At 38.2% G+C, this 15,645-nt stretch overlaps 1 protein-coding gene across 1 annotated transcript; it reads left to right on the top strand.

The window, feature by feature from the left end:
* The first annotated feature begins 3,371 nt into the window (after positions 1-3,371).
* On the top strand, positions 3,372-3,839 carry LOC101676520 (peptidyl-prolyl cis-trans isomerase A-like). The gene has a single exon (XM_045085202.1). The coding sequence runs from the start codon at positions 3,372-3,374 to the stop codon at positions 3,837-3,839; it is 468 nt and encodes a 155-aa protein (XP_044941137.1).
* The last annotated feature ends 11,806 nt before the right edge of the window (positions 3,840-15,645 follow it).

Raw genomic sequence — 15,645 nt, 5'->3', positions numbered from 1 at the left:
AGAGTCTCTATTTGTTTAAAAAAAAAAAGTGTTAGAAATGGGGATTTTTTTTAATAAGGTAACTGAACATATATCTAAAAAGATTCATCTTAAAGTTATTGAGCCTTAAATCTATGTCTGTGACCTCGCATTTCTTTTCTCAACTCATCTTTTTAAAACAGTGCTCTAAGGAAGTTATTATTGTCTTCATAATGAAATTAATATTCAAGTGGGTTTCATAATTTGCCCCTATCCATACTTATTGGGTGTCAGGACCCAAATTCATCCTATCTCTTTGACTCATGAAAATTCAACTCCATCATTCTGACTTTAAATATAATTATATGAACAACTCATAGTTAGCCATTCCATGAAGTTCTGGCCAAAGGCAGCAGTGATTTTGGTTATCACAGACACTACTACAGACATTAAACTGAAACCTACTGAGAGACATTCTGGGTAAGATGGCTTGAAAAGTCTATGCCTAGAATTTTCTAATGCTCCTGATAAAAGCCCTGATACCTGGATTCTTGGTATGTTATCCTATGTGAATGTGTCCAAACTGCAGTACTAATATCAGATACACTCGGGGAGAATTCAAGAGGCCTTCTCTCTTTTATACATCATGTATCTGAGTTGGGAAGAGAACAGAAAAATGAAGTCCTGACCTTTTAAAATATGTGTTTGACCTACTTCACTCAGTTCAGACAGAGGTATGCTGGCTATCATACTACTCTATAATTTATCTTCTCCAGAAACAAATCCAGACCATCACATAACTCTGGGGTGACTCTGTATATTGCACACACACATACAACACACAAACTCATTGCACAACCCTTTCATTATTTCATTGTCTAAGTGTGTTCTCTCCAACTAGAAGACACTTTCAGAAATGTCAAGCAATTACTGACTTCTGAGTCTTTGTTAACAAAACAATGAAATAAGCCACAATTTCCTGTCCCTAGCACTTCACCACATGATGTTGGTGCAGTGCCTAGTCATGAAATGCCAGATGGCCCAGAGACATCAATTGTTCAAGAATAACATCATACACACTTTGAATAGAAGTGTATTTTAACAACATCCCTGCTGCTATCATGGGCGCAAGAAGTCCTATAGCTATACTCACACTTGGGCTTTTACAACTAGTATAGATGACAAGCTTCTCTAGAAACTCTCCTGGGGATTGTACTACCCTTAGCCATGCATCCTTGTGGTATCACTGGAGGTTTATGTCCAAAGCCTAGAACCAAATATTTATATGGATATTTAGAAAAGTAATATCGAATACCTATGACATGAATCATCCCCTTGCCAATCCCCAGTTTCATTGTGCTGTGTCATTGAAAATATTGATGCTAGAACATGGAATCCTACAGGTATCTCTGAAGGGTGCTAACCTATCCTGAGGTTGGTTTGGAGATAATATCTAGTAGAGAAACTGCCCGAGAAACAAAAGCAATTACAAACCCATGAAACACTCCTTAGATCTCAAAAATTAAATGGAATTCATCCTGATATTTTGTCAATTCTGCAAAGATCAGAAACTTATTTCCATGAAGGCATTGACTAAAAGTGAAAATCTACCAACCTGTTAATTGATTTTTATAGTGAATAAAATTTTAAGTAAGTAAAAATATATATGCTATCCCACTTTGCACAAAACTGCAAAAAATAATTTTATGCCCTTGGGAAGTAAACAATAACCCTGGGCAAAAGTCAATATCAACATTTCCAGACTTTGCCAACAGAAGAAAGTCTGGATTGTGGTCATTTCCTTTGCAAAAATGAGCTATAAAACCCATATAGCCATCTAAAAATGTGGTCACTATCATCTCAGAATTGTGATCACCAAACGTTAACATTTCTGCCAACCAATCTGAATTATTTGTCCACATTGTTTGGAGAGTAAAAATAATGACAACAGGGGCACCTGGGTGGCTCAGTGGGTTAAGCCTCTGCCTTCAGCTCAGGTCATGATCCCAGGGCCCAGGGATAGAGCCCCACATCAGGCTCTCTGCTCAGCAGGGAGCCTGCTTACCACCCCACCCCCGCTCTCTCTGCCTGCCTCTCTGCCTACTTGTGATCTCTGTCTGTCAAATAAATAAATAAAATATTAAAAAATAATAATGATAATAAAAACATGCTGAAGTTCAATTTGACCAGAGGACACTGGTCACATTTAAATAATCAATGTAGGGCCTTTCTCAATATACTTTTTAAAAGTTATATACCAAATTCTAAGGTAATACAATGGGTTGTCATTATCACAGAATATTGAAATATAGATGAATTTTTCTTTAAATCCACTTTCCCTTTCCACTTTCTCACCTAATTCAGGCAAATAGTCTATTCTAGTTATTTCCTGAGGATGTGGGTGTGCCAGGGTACGGTGGAAAACAAAAGCTTCCTATGAGTCCCTGGTTTATTTCTCCAAATCCTAATGCCATACATAAAATGGTTATTTGGGGGTGGGGGAAGGAATCTGGGGAAGCTATCAAAAATTATAAAGGGAGAGATTTTCCCTGAATATGAGAAAAATAGTCTACTAGGTTGGAGGAGAACAAAAGAAAGACAAAGTAGGGTGGTGTAGAGAGACACCGTATTGACTCTGCTCTCCATTTAGAACTTCAGTGAGGAGGTGCCTGTGTGGCTCAGTGGGTTAAAGCCTCTGCCTTCGGCTCAGGTCATGATCCCAGAGTCCTGGGATCGAGCCCTGAATCGGGCTCTCTACTCCGCGGGGAACCTGCTTCCCCCTCTCTCTCTCTGCCTGCCTCTCTGCCTACTTGTGATCTCTGTCAAATAAATAAATAAAATCTTTAAAAAATATTTTTTTAAAATTTAAAAAAAAAAAAAGAACTTCAGTGAGGAGGCAAGATCCTGATATGGTTTGGGAGACAAAGAACAAATGTGGGTATTGCCCTTTTACCTAGATCATAAACCTATAGAATTGGTAGAGTCACAAATTAGACATCAAGGTAAATGAAGCCATAGATATGTCCCAGAAGTCCCTTACCAGGGAATAGTGTAAAAGCTTTAGAATGATGGTTCCGTTTTCAAGCCTGACATGAAAATGTCAGAGAGACCCACTGGACCTAAAGCCCTAGGTAGACAAGAATGAGAGTTGTCTCAGTAGTTTATTGTATAGATCATGGAGCAAGGACTAAATGGAACCATGAATTGATCAGCAAATATCTGTGTGGACAGATGACTCAAAAACAAGATGAGTCATACAATATCTTGAAATCACATACATCTCTCTGGAACTTAAACCCAAGCCCGGGGAATAGAGAGACAGCTTAAATGTCTGATGTCCAAAGAAACTAAAAATTCAAAGAGATCTTGCAGATGACCACCCCCACCGCCGGATCTGCCCCTGCTGCCCAACCATGGTCAATCCCACTGTGTTCTTCAACATCACTATTGAGGGCAAGCTCCATCTCCTTCCAACTGTTTGCAAAGTTCCAAAAGCAGCAGAAAACTTTTGTGCTCTGAACACTGGGGAGAAAGGATTTCATTATAAAGGTTCCTGCTTTCACAGGATTATTCCAGGACTTCTGTGCCAGGGTGATAACTTCACGTGCCATAATGGCACTGGCAGCAAGTTCATCTATGGGGAGAAATTTGATGATGAGAATTTCATCCTGAAGCACATGGGTCCTGGAACCTCACACGTGGAAAATGTTAATGGTTCCCAGCTTTTCATCTGTACTGCCAAGACTGAGTGGTTGGATGGCGAGTACGTGGTCTTTGGCAAGGTGAGACAGTGCATGAATATTGTGGAACCCATGGAGTGCTTTGGGTCCACAAATGGCAAGACTAACAAGATCACCACTGCTGACCGTGGACAAATCTAGTAAATTTGACTTTTGTTTTATCTTAACTACCAGATTATTCCTTCTGTAACTCAGGATAGCACCCTTTTGCCCCATCTGCTCAAAATAGTCTATAATCTTTGTGTTCTCGCTGTACTTCCATTGGTTCATATTTTCCTACTGTCCTCTAGTCTAGCTGGATTGAAGAGTTACATTTATGATTTTGAGATAAAAATCCATATAATAAAATAAAGATAAACAACAACAACAAAAGATTTGAAGAAAAATTTAGTTGATTTGTAAAAGAATCAAGTCATGTTTCTTACATCTCTGGTTTATTTTGGACTGAGATTTGTACCTGTTATAACAGATAATGTAATTAACTCTTTATATCATGAATTTCTAGCTAGGTTCCAAGTACTCTGATCTCCCAGATTTTTCTAATATCATGAACACAATGAAACTGTAGGGCATCATTTATAGACCCGTCTAATTTGTTGTCATCTATCCTCACACATATTTTTCACTTTATATATTTGCTCACAATATGTATTTCACTTCTTCCTTCTCTCCAGTCTTTTTAGTGAAGAGCTATTATGTGCAAATCATGATAGAATAATAGTGTCCCATTTTCTATGGTTTTATGAGTTATAATTTATTGTATATTAATCATACTCAGAACTTTACAAGAATTATCTCCTCTTCACAAACACAAAAGTGAATTCAGCATCATGATCCCTTTTACACACTGAAAACAAAAGCTTGGAAAAACTGCATAAAAGCCTTTGCCTTCAGCTCAGGTCATGATCTTAGGGTCCTGGGATCAAACCCCACATCGGGCTTTCTGCTCAGTGGGGAGCCTGTTTCCTCCTCTCTCTCTGCCTGCCTCTCCACCTGCTTGTGATCTCAGTCTGTCAAATAAATAAATAAAATCTTAAAAAAGTAAAATAAAATAAAAACAGCATAACTTCCCTAAAGTCAAACTGATTGAAACCTTTTCTAAACCACCAGCCCAAGTTGATCTCTGATTTGCTACTACCTTTTGAAAACACTGTCGCTTCAATATATAGTACCTCATTTTCTTTTTCCTTCTTTTCCCTTTCTCATCACACACCTAATTCACAATAAAGGTTATTATAGGATATCCTATTCTTAAGTCATTACTTATGTTTTACATTTACCTTCTAAACCAAATTGAAAACAACCAAAGATCATGGATGAGGCCTCCTTTTAGGGATGCTTTTCCTCATACTTCTTACTTTGCCATAAAGAGTAGTGTACTTCCAGCAATATTTAATTTTGCCATAGTCTCTCTTCTAAATAAATAAATAACCTGACATTTCCTAATGCCTCTTTTCCTCTACATACTTATCCAATCCCTTTTCTTCTTTCTATAGCCAAGATTCTTTAGAGTGTCTGTATTCTCTGTATTTACTAGCTCACTTCCTATTCACACCCCAACCCACTGCCCTATGATTTCTTCACCTACTAAGCTACTAACAGCTCTTTAGAATGTCATCAATAAATTCTTTTATGCAAAAACCATTGAAAACTTTCTGGTCTTTATCTAATTAGCTGTGTGGCACATAAATATAGCCAAGTAGAAAGAGGGGTTGTCTGTTGAGCATTTTTTCTAAAAGTAAAATCTTTAAAGCACTTATTTCTGAGATGATACATTCCCATAACCAGAAGAGTTGTTAAAACCAGGGTGTAGAGGGGTGCCTGGGTGGCTCAGTGGGTTAAGCCGCTGCCTTCGGCTCAGGTCATGATCTCAGGGTCCTGGGATCGAGCCCCGCATCGGGCTCTCTGCTCAGCAGGGAGCCTGCTTCCCTCTATCTCTCTCTCTGCCTGCTTCTCCGTCTACTCTGTCTGTCAAATAAATAGATAAAATCTTAAAAAAAAAAAAAACAGGGTGTAGAGTTCAGTAATTCATCGGTTGTATAAAACACCCAGTGCTCATTGCCCAGTTACCTCATCCACATTCAAAATTACAATACACTATATGTTAACTAATTGAATTTACATGATAAAGAAGTAGAAGAAAGAAAAAGGGAGAGAGAGAGAGGAGAGGAAAAGAAAGAAAACCTATGGTATAAGTAAGTAGAGGAGTCATTGTGAAAACTAGGCAACATGACACAGAAAGAAAAGTCAAGGCCTTGCTCCTTCAGAACAATGGAGTTCCCCATTACCTAATGGTGGCAGCCACCCAAGACTCTCTCCACTGACATGAGAACTTGGAATACTCTTCTTAAAAAGTGTCGTTGGACTTGGGGGACCTGAAAGCTTCCTCCTGTACCACTTCCACTGCCTGAATCTCTGTTATCTCAGCCAATTTCAACTCATGCTTCAAGTCCTCACTTAAATGTCTCCTCATCACAGAAGCCTTCCATGCTCTCCAGGATTAATTAAATCCACCTTGCTTTAGACAACTTTACATCCTCTTCCATAAACTCATCACAGTTGTAATTACTTATTGAATATCTGTCTTTGCAAACTGTGATCTTTAGGAGGACAGATGGTCGTGTTCACTATCACAGCCCCAGGGCCCAACAGAGTGTCTGGCACATCAAATTTGCTTGATAACTATTCTCTGAATTGAACTGAATTGAAATTTTCTTAAATTGACTTTCTAATCACATTTTAACAGGTATATTTATAACATAGGTAACATCAAAAGAAGAGGGTTATTACAATGCTTCAATGTCTGAAAGAACTCTCAAAACGAACCCTGGTAAAACCTGAGAATATTTTACCTATAGAAGAAAAAAAAATTTAAAGCTATCATATGGCATAGAGCCTAGAATTACTCCCTATGACCAAACTGGATCACAGAGGAACAATTCGGCTCCATTTAAGAAAATACTCTCTAACAACTAAATCTAGCAAAACCAAAAAATCATGCATCAAAGTGGGAGAAGTTCTCTGTGCCTGATCTAGTTTAAGTAGACATGATCCTAAGAATGGCTTCCTCTCATTGGACAGGTAGTTGGAGGATTTGTGTCCTGAAAATATTTCCACACTCTCAGGTTTCCTTTGTAAGTGAAGGAAAAGTAAAAACAATATATCATCTCTCTTCCCCTTGAACTATCCTAAGTTTAAAATGGAAAAGATGCATAAAGCAGAGAAGTAGACATAAACTCTTCAGAAGAGAATTGTGTTTAATACACACTGTTGTTATAATTTATTTTTACCCCAGGTATATTTGACTTGTTCTAATGCAATTTTCATGTTCAATTTGTTTTTAGTTGAGGTTTGTTTGGTTGATTGGTTGGTTTACTTGTTTCTTAGTATCTACGAATGTTTTATCCAAGCAAAGAACTTCTTGTACTTTGCCCTTTATTCTGAATTTTGTAGCCCAAGTTTGTGGTTCAATGAGGAGCAATTGCTCAACAAACATGAAAATGATGATTGCTTATTGTTGGTATTTAATGCAATTATTCAAAAATTTAATAAACACTTTTATAGAAGCTCAAAATTTCCAGTCAGTACACATCCCTTGAGACAGGACTGGTAGCAAGGAGTAGCTTTTCCAAGACAGTTTAGAGGGGGGAAATTATTTTTGAAAGAAAATCATGAAGCCATAATATTAGTTTAATTGATAATAGGGTTCTAGGGTTAAACACACTTTCTGCTTTAGCAACCATTTTATTTCACATACTTTCTGTCTGGACTTTCTTGACTCTCAATGTCAGGGAAAAACAGAGGGCAAATATGAAGGCATTTGGAATTAAAATTACACAAGGAAGTCTCTAACAAGACAGACACAATATATAAGCTGAGATTGTTTTTTCATTTACCTTATTATTTTCAATATTATTATATTGAATATATTATATTCATTTCTCTTCTATTTAGCAATACAGCACATGAACAACAGTTTTCTTATAAAGAAAATCAAACTTTTTTTCTTTGTAGAAAATAGCTGTTTTGGCGATTCAAATAAGCCCATTTAAAAACAAAATAACTAAATGATAAATTTAAATTTGACTTGAACAAATATAAGAGCATGTCAAATATTATAACATAATTGAGATTGTTTTTATCCCTTTGGTACTCATTTTCCAGAATATAGAGAATTTTTATCAAGTTTCTCAAAAGAATACAGACATACACTAGACATCGGGAAGGACCTAGAAGAAGCAAATGAGAAGATACACACACGAGCATATCAGAGTAGAGTGGTTTACAACATGGTAGTAGCCTGGGCAGGAGGAGGCACACCTCTTACACAGCCAGATACTTGCTCAGAGTGGTTCAGATTTAAGACCAAAACAGGTAACAAAAGTGAGAGTCTAATGAGAACCCACTGAGCCTCTAAAACCTCAGAAGTTGGCTGGATAAAGTAGTGTCAGGCAAAGCCTCAAAGCTACTTTATCTTGACTTCAGAGAGATTTCTCCTTCTGGAAAACTGGAGTTGGAGTACTTTTCTCTATTCCTTCTGCTAACTAGAGCATAATAAACAAACAAACTGGGACGTTATACATAAAACCAACATAAGAAGACTATGGAAGATAGAGAGAACATAAGGTCAGGCCAGAGATTTTGAGACCCATGGAAAGACACAGTGATAAGTTCTCTTGGTTCTTAGCTTTCGGGTTTTGGGTTTTCTTTTCTTCAGGTATTCCAGACTGCATTCCTGGAAAAACCAGTAATCCAGAAACACCAACATGTACCTAAAAGCAAACAAACAAAAAACTAAACTAAACTTGCTCCCATTATCCAAAAGGATCATGTCAATTGGACTGAAAACTTTTCTAAAATAACATCCTACTCTAGCTAAATACCACAGAGAAATCTGTTCCCAGCCCCCAACCTTACTCTCACCAGCAAAGACAAAGTAGAGTACACAGACTTCCACCTTTGCCAGGCTATAATGGAGCCGCCCCCAACCCTTCCACTAGAGTAATATCAGACAAGACCCATATGGGAGCAGGGATTTTACTATGCCAGGTCCCATTCCCCACCCAACCACATTCCTGCATTGCCAGTGGGGAGGCTTGATTTCCATCTCTGTCCCTCCCTCATGCCTCTGGATTGTGTCAGAGGTGGCCTAGAAGAAAATCAGAACTTTTATCACTACCTAGTGATAAGAAGGACAACCTCATCCCCATGGTGTTGGTGGAGGCCATGTGAGGAGTAGTAACAAGGTACTCCTGCCTTTCCAAGCTAGGGTAGTATCAGCAGAGACCTAGCAAAAAGCCTGACCTTCTAACCACACCTATAGCCAGCAGTAATAAGGATCATCTCTTCTCCACTTGCCATTGGGAAGCATGGATTTCCACCCATCCTAGCTGTAATTTGGCAGTGCCCCTCTTTACCTACTAGATCTGTGCCAGAAGAGGCCTAGTATAACAGAAGATTTAAGTAAGATCCAGACATCTATGTTTTATCAAAAATCATTCATCCTACCAAGAACCAGGAAAATCTCAACATGAATGAGAGATGACATAATCCACAGACAATACCAAGATGACACAGGGGATAGAAATATCTGACAATGATGTTAAAGCAGGAATCCAACAAACATGCTCCAACAAACAATTATAAACATGATTGAAATACATGAAAAAATAGAAAGCCTCAGCAAAGGCATAGAAAATATGTAGAAGAATCAAACAGAAATTTTAGAATTTTGAAAAATATAATATAAAAACAAAAAATTAATGGATGGTCTCAACAACAGAATAGAGAAGACAGAGTAAAGAATCAGTGAACTTGAAGAGAGAACAATAGAAATTTTCTATTCTGAAAACAGAGAGCAGATAGTTTGGAGTGGGGTTAGGGGAAGGGGAGACACATCAGGGACTCATGGAACCATAACAGAATATCATACCTGTGTGTCATTGGAGTCCCAGAAAGGAAAGAGAAAGAGAATGGCTCTGGAAAACTACTCAGAAAAAGAATCTGAAGATCTGAATAACACCACTAAGCACCATCAGCATTCTTCTTTTCCATCCTTAGAAACTAGAGTCTGGCTTGCTGAATTTGGGGAAAGTAATATTGGCTTCATGGTGCAGTATCAGAGGGCAGTTGATGCAGCATCCCAAGCCTAATTCAAAGATACATATTTTGGCAGAAGTTGTGTAAATTAAAAACTCCTTTTCTGGGTCTAATAATTTCCCAATTCACCCTTAGTTCTGGTCCCTTCCCATAAAGTGAACCTGAGACATCCCCCAGGGACATAGTGTAGGGTTGTCAGCAGGACCACAGTCCGAATCAGGCAGTTGGAGCTGGATTTGGCCACGAGGAGGGGCAGAATGGTTGAATCTAACCCTTAGAGTCTCTATTCTGGGGAAAGGGAACAAAGTCTATCCTAGCCTGCTTCCTTTAACAAAAACCCCTGGCTGGGGAGCTATGAGTAATGCTTCAACCTTGAAACCACCTAAGAATCTGATCTTTAAACAGTTAAAGAAAAACTGTGATTTCCAAAGTTTCTAACAATTATTGGATTGCTAAATATGCACCGCAAACTGGCATTTTGTTTGAGAAGACAGAATGGGATTTCAAAAGGCAAAGTCTGGGGCAGAGTCTGGAATAAGGAGTTTGCAAAAAAAGAAGCTAAATTTTTCCACTGAACAAATTAACAGTAAATTTCACATGCAGTGTGCTTTGAAAATATTTTCTTTGAAATGGGTGGAAGGTGAATCTGGGGACTAAGAGTAAAGGGGAAGAGGGAGATCATAAAGTGAAAGAGGAGACCTACAAAAGTGGCAGCAAAAATGGCAGCAGTTCAGGGACCCAAAAAGAAGTATAAGGTAACAGACACCCAGAACAGAAATAGCTGATGAACTTGAGAAAAGGTTATCCACTTATTCAAATTTAGGTTGTTTACTCATGTGTGCTATAATTCCTTGCCACCGTCACCAAGCCTTCATGTAAAGTTCTCTGTAGCAGGTCTGGGCTGGAGATACAAAAGAAAAACCGAGGACAGGTGACTGTCTGTGGCTTTGAACGAACTGGTGTGGGCAGGAGACAGGTACAGCACGATGGCAGATCCAGAGTGAACGAAAGGGAGACAGGAATAGCAAATGCGAGAATATATGAGAAGAAAGCATCTTGTACCCACTGTCTTCCACTTCCCTACCCAGGGAAATAGGAGACAAGGTATTAGACTGCACCATTTAGTGCATTTGTGGAGGAGGGGCTCAGTTATCAGATTTGCATTTGGAAGGTCAGAGTTTTGACTCCAGAAGGCTGAAGCTCTTGGGAACATTTAGCTCATACATTTTCCTACTTGAGGATTCTTGAACTCTTGCAACTTATAGTATCTGCCATTGATCATTATAAAGGTTTCCAAGCAGAGATGGGTGAGCTTACCCCTCAGCCTGCCTGATGGGTTTGTGCATGTTTCCTATCCAGGGTTCCCTGACAGCAAATAAGACAAATATTAAAATGACATAAATAGGGGAGCTTGGGTGGCTCAATGGGCTCTGATTTTGGCTCAGTTCGTGATCTCAAGGTCCTGGAACCAAGTCCTACATCAGGCTCTCTGCTCAGCGGGGAGCCTCCTCCCCCACCCCACCCCCACCCTCTGCCTGCTGCTCTGCATACTTGTGATCTCTCTCTGTCAAATAAATAAAATCTTTAATAAATAAATTTTTTAAATGACATAAATCTTACATAGCAAATAGAATTCAGATATTTTAAGACAAAAAGTTTCAGGGACGCCTGGGTGGCTCAGTTGGTTAAGCAGCTGCCTTCGGCTCAGGTCATGATCCCAGCGTCCTGGGATCGAGTCCCACATTGGGCTCCTTGCTCCGCAGGGAGCCTGCTTCTCCCTCTGACTCTGCCTGCCACTCTCTCTGCCTGTGCTTGCGCGCTCTCTCTCTCTCTGACAAATAAATAAAATCTTTAAAAAAAAAGACAAAAAGTTTCAATCAAAGGGTACCTGGGTGGCTCAGTCCTTAAGCGTCTGCCTTCAGTTCAGGTCATGATCCCAGGGTCTGGGATCAAGCCCCGCATCAGGCTCTCTTCTCAGCGGGAAGCCTGCTTCTCCCTCTCTCTCTGCTTGTATTCCCTCTTTTGATGTGTCTCTCTCTGTCAAATAAATAAATAACATCTTAAAAAAAAAAGTATCAGTAGAGTTGTCCTTAGCTAGATCCAATTATAAATCAGGAAGCATGTGTCAGGTGGTAGAGAAATCATGTTGGGTGTTATGTAGAAATCTGGAGCACAAAAGCACTGTCCACTTAGTGCTTAGTGACCTCTGCTGCTTACTTACACAGTTCTCTAGGTTTGAGTCTCCCTGATCACAGAGCCTATGATAGGGACTTGAACCAGGTACAGGTGGCTTATTTGGGGTGAGATACCAGGAAGTAGAAATGAGGGTGAGAAGAGAACGAGGAAAGGTAATATAGAGCTGCATTCTCAAAGAGGGTTTGATCCTGCCAAGCCCTCTGAAAAGAAAACAAGTACCGCTCTGAAACATCCCCTCCAAGGGACAGGAGGAAGAAGTATTTCTCCAACAGCTTCCCGTCATCGTTGGTTAAGGATTGTTCCCAGGGACAGAAATCCCTGCCACCCCCAGTCCATACTTCTCTGAGCCAATTCCCAGGAAAACAAGCCCGGCTACCAGCAGGTAAGTCTGAACTCCCAGAGTGTGGACATTGTGGCTGAAATCAGAGGTAGGCTAAGAGGAAGAGTACAAAGAAGGTACAAAGAGACTCTGCCCCAACACAGTGCCCAAAGCCACCACCGAAGTCCATGCCATATCCTTTCCAGCTCCCACAACAAACTTGTGAGTGGCAGCCCAAGAGTAGAATTCAGTTTGCTGCCCGCCCCCCACCAAAAGTAAAGGTTTTCCTCTTTATCATGTCTCCTCCACAAAAATCCAGCCTTCAGCAAATCAATTAATCACTTGTTCAATTGAATTGTTACCAGTTGAAAGATAAATAGTATCTGTCACTCCCCTCATGAAGTATATGATTCATTGCTAGAAACAAACACATGAAGAGATAATTTCTAATAAGGTAGGGAAGATAACTAAAGAACTAAAAACAAGGACACAGAAGGCTCGAACAGGGCAGTGATGAGGCCCTGAGCCCAGCAGGGGAGTGGGTCTGTGGTCAGTGATGTTCCCCTGAAGAGGGCATTCTAGGTGCATGGACTAGCTGGGAAATACACACACACACACACACCAGCATGCTGTGTATTTTTATTTTCCTTATTTGCTTCTTTCAACTTTTAGATCTAATGGTAGTGCATTAAGCTTTTCCTTCATAATTTTTTTTTATGTATAAGAACTTTTTAATGTTCGTCCTATGAAGACAAGCTACTTTTGGTAGTGGGATTTTTGATAGGGGGGGGTTGTTTGTTTGTTTTAATTCCCTACCCTCAGTACAAAGCAATTGAGACTCTCAAGATCTGCTGAATAATTTAAGGAATGAGTGAACAGATGATATTTATAATCTCCCTGAACTCTATAACCTAAAAGAAGATTTGGAACATTCTATGGTAGACAAGTCACAGGATCATCAATCAAAAAATCCAGGAGGTGTAGTACTGTATCCCTAAGACATTTGATTACTTATCTTCCAGGAAAAATTGTCCATTCCCAAAATCTAGAAAGTATAAATTTTATTTATAAGTACATTTTATTTTAAATTTTATTTATAAAGTATAAAAACATTTTAAGTAAGTTATTGGAGTTATTTGGATATTTATGGGTGTTAAGACTTTATTCATCACAAAAATCACCTCTATATAGAAATAGAGGGAAATACAGGAGTCCAATTGCTCCTTTATCCATTAAATCCTCTTCTTTAATATGTGTCTGGGGTTCCTAGAGTCCACAAGCATTTTATGGGGTGGGTGATGAGTACGATGAGTATGTCTATCTAATCAGCATTCTAGGTACACTGCTCGTGTTGTTGGCTATTAATTGAACCTGACCGTGGTAAGTGCGTTGACCCCACAATAGCTTACCTGTGTTCTCAATTCAGCAAGTCCTGTGTAGTAAGGTTGGATATTTTGTTTTTACTTTTAATTTTGCATTCTATGTAAAGTTTAATTTTTATGCATAGATTACTATTTAATTTGAATACCAACTAATATGTGATGTTCTTATCTAAAGGAATAACCTTTGGACAATTTCCTCAATCATTTTTGTAGAATTAGTGATGGATTGGTTCAGGACAGTCTGTATCTCAGAGGCTCGGGTTTGGTTCAGACTTGAAGCAGACAGTTACAAAATTATATATAAATTTAGGAAAGCAGTCTATTTTTAGGAAACAAATTCAAGCTAACCAACCCATCTAGAAGAGTCAGTTTGAAAATTTCTTTCTTTCCGCAAACACATACTGTGTATCTATTAGGGGGATTAATCAGCAATCAGTACAAAACAATTTTTTTAATTCAAAAGTTAAACTAGAAAGGAAGAAAAATGATGCCCAAGTTTATTAACATGTTACATACCTATGGGCATCAGAAATGAGGTTGGTTCATACTCTAGTAGCTAACACTTTAAAAATCAGAAAAATAATTATTCTGGGAGGTTTATTTTCCTACATGAAAACATAATTATTAATGTTTCAATATGAAGAGAATAGCTTCACATTTTTTTATTTATCTAATTTAAACACTTTATTTCCAAACATTTAGCTCTGTAAATCATTCCTTTTTTTATTTCTTGTTTTTTAATTATGTTAGTCACCATACAGCACATCATTAGTTTTTTATGTAGTTTCACATTTTAAATGTATCTATCTTGGTACTGTCCCTTTAACCAGTCTGTTTTTCATTATCTTATGGCAAAATGTTTGAATATATTTAACTTAGACCACTTTAAAACCTTTGAGAGGATGATTCTGGTCTAATTCATTGATCTAATATTATTACAAATTATTACCTTAATTTTACTGAATTCTTTTTAGCAAAGGAGTGATCCTATTGACACTTAGTTGAAGGGAAACACAATAATCAAATCTAAATAATAAATTGAGTTAAAAGCTTTTGACCAGAACTTAATCATGTATCATAGGAAATAAAAACATAGCTGTAGAATTTTTTAAATTACAATGATAAATATCCTATCCCACCAATCAAATACCTCTCTCTCTTCTGTCTCTCCTCTCTCTCTCTCTCTCTCTGTCTCATTCAGTATTATATACCCACACACCCACTACACACAATCTTGTTGAATCCTTTAATCAATGGCCCATGAAACACTTGTTCTTCATCACTTCCCTTTTTCACTTTTTAGAAAAGGAATATGATAGTATCTATTTCTATGTAAGATAGTCCATGGAAATTTGAAATAAGTCTCTAGATAGTTTTTCATAGCATATACATTTTTTAAGTAATAAGAAAATTGAAGAATGTGTTGATTTTATATTCTTAAGCAACCAAATTTTACCTTCATTATCCTTATACAAACATACATGCATGAATAAAAAGCAACATATGTAGTCTTTCTCCTCAGTTACATTGAGCATACATTTTATTGTGAAAGTATTGGAGAAAAAAGAGAATATTCTCCCCAAAATCAAGTTCACTTTTCCAGAGAACTGTTTCAAACTGCTTCATATTTGTTCCAAAGGTAATAAGAGTTCCTCACAACCAAATGACATACAGGAAGGAAAAAAAAAAAAAAAAAACCACGTAATTTCCAGGAAGAACTAAAACTTTTTGAAAACTTTTCTGGGTTCTCCCATTTCTACTTAGAAAGTCACTGAAGTGACAAAACTTCAAATAAGGAAATTCCCCTCTGATTATAACTTACACTGGGTCAGAGAACCCTAGAGAAGTAGGTATGGCCAGGGGACATACCCTAGGAGGTTACCAGTTGTATAGCAATTGGCCTCCTCCCTACGTAGAAAACATCCTTCAGACCTGACAAGTCCCTAGGGAA

This window comes from Mustela putorius, unplaced genomic scaffold, assembly GCF_011764305.1.
Source record: "Mustela putorius furo isolate JIRA1106 unplaced genomic scaffold, ASM1176430v1.1 tig00000832_pilon_pilon_pilon, whole genome shotgun sequence".
In the NCBI taxonomy this organism is placed as follows: domain Eukaryota; kingdom Metazoa; phylum Chordata; class Mammalia; order Carnivora; family Mustelidae; genus Mustela; species Mustela putorius.
The sequence above is the reverse complement of the archived record's forward strand: the minus strand, read 5'-3'. Positions and strand labels throughout refer to the sequence as shown.

Bases quoted from the DNA above. Each gene is read 5' to 3' on its own strand.
- LOC101676520 (XM_045085202.1), top strand. From the start codon at position 3,372: ATGGTCAATCCCACTGTGTTCTTCAACATCACTATTGAGGGCAAGCTC.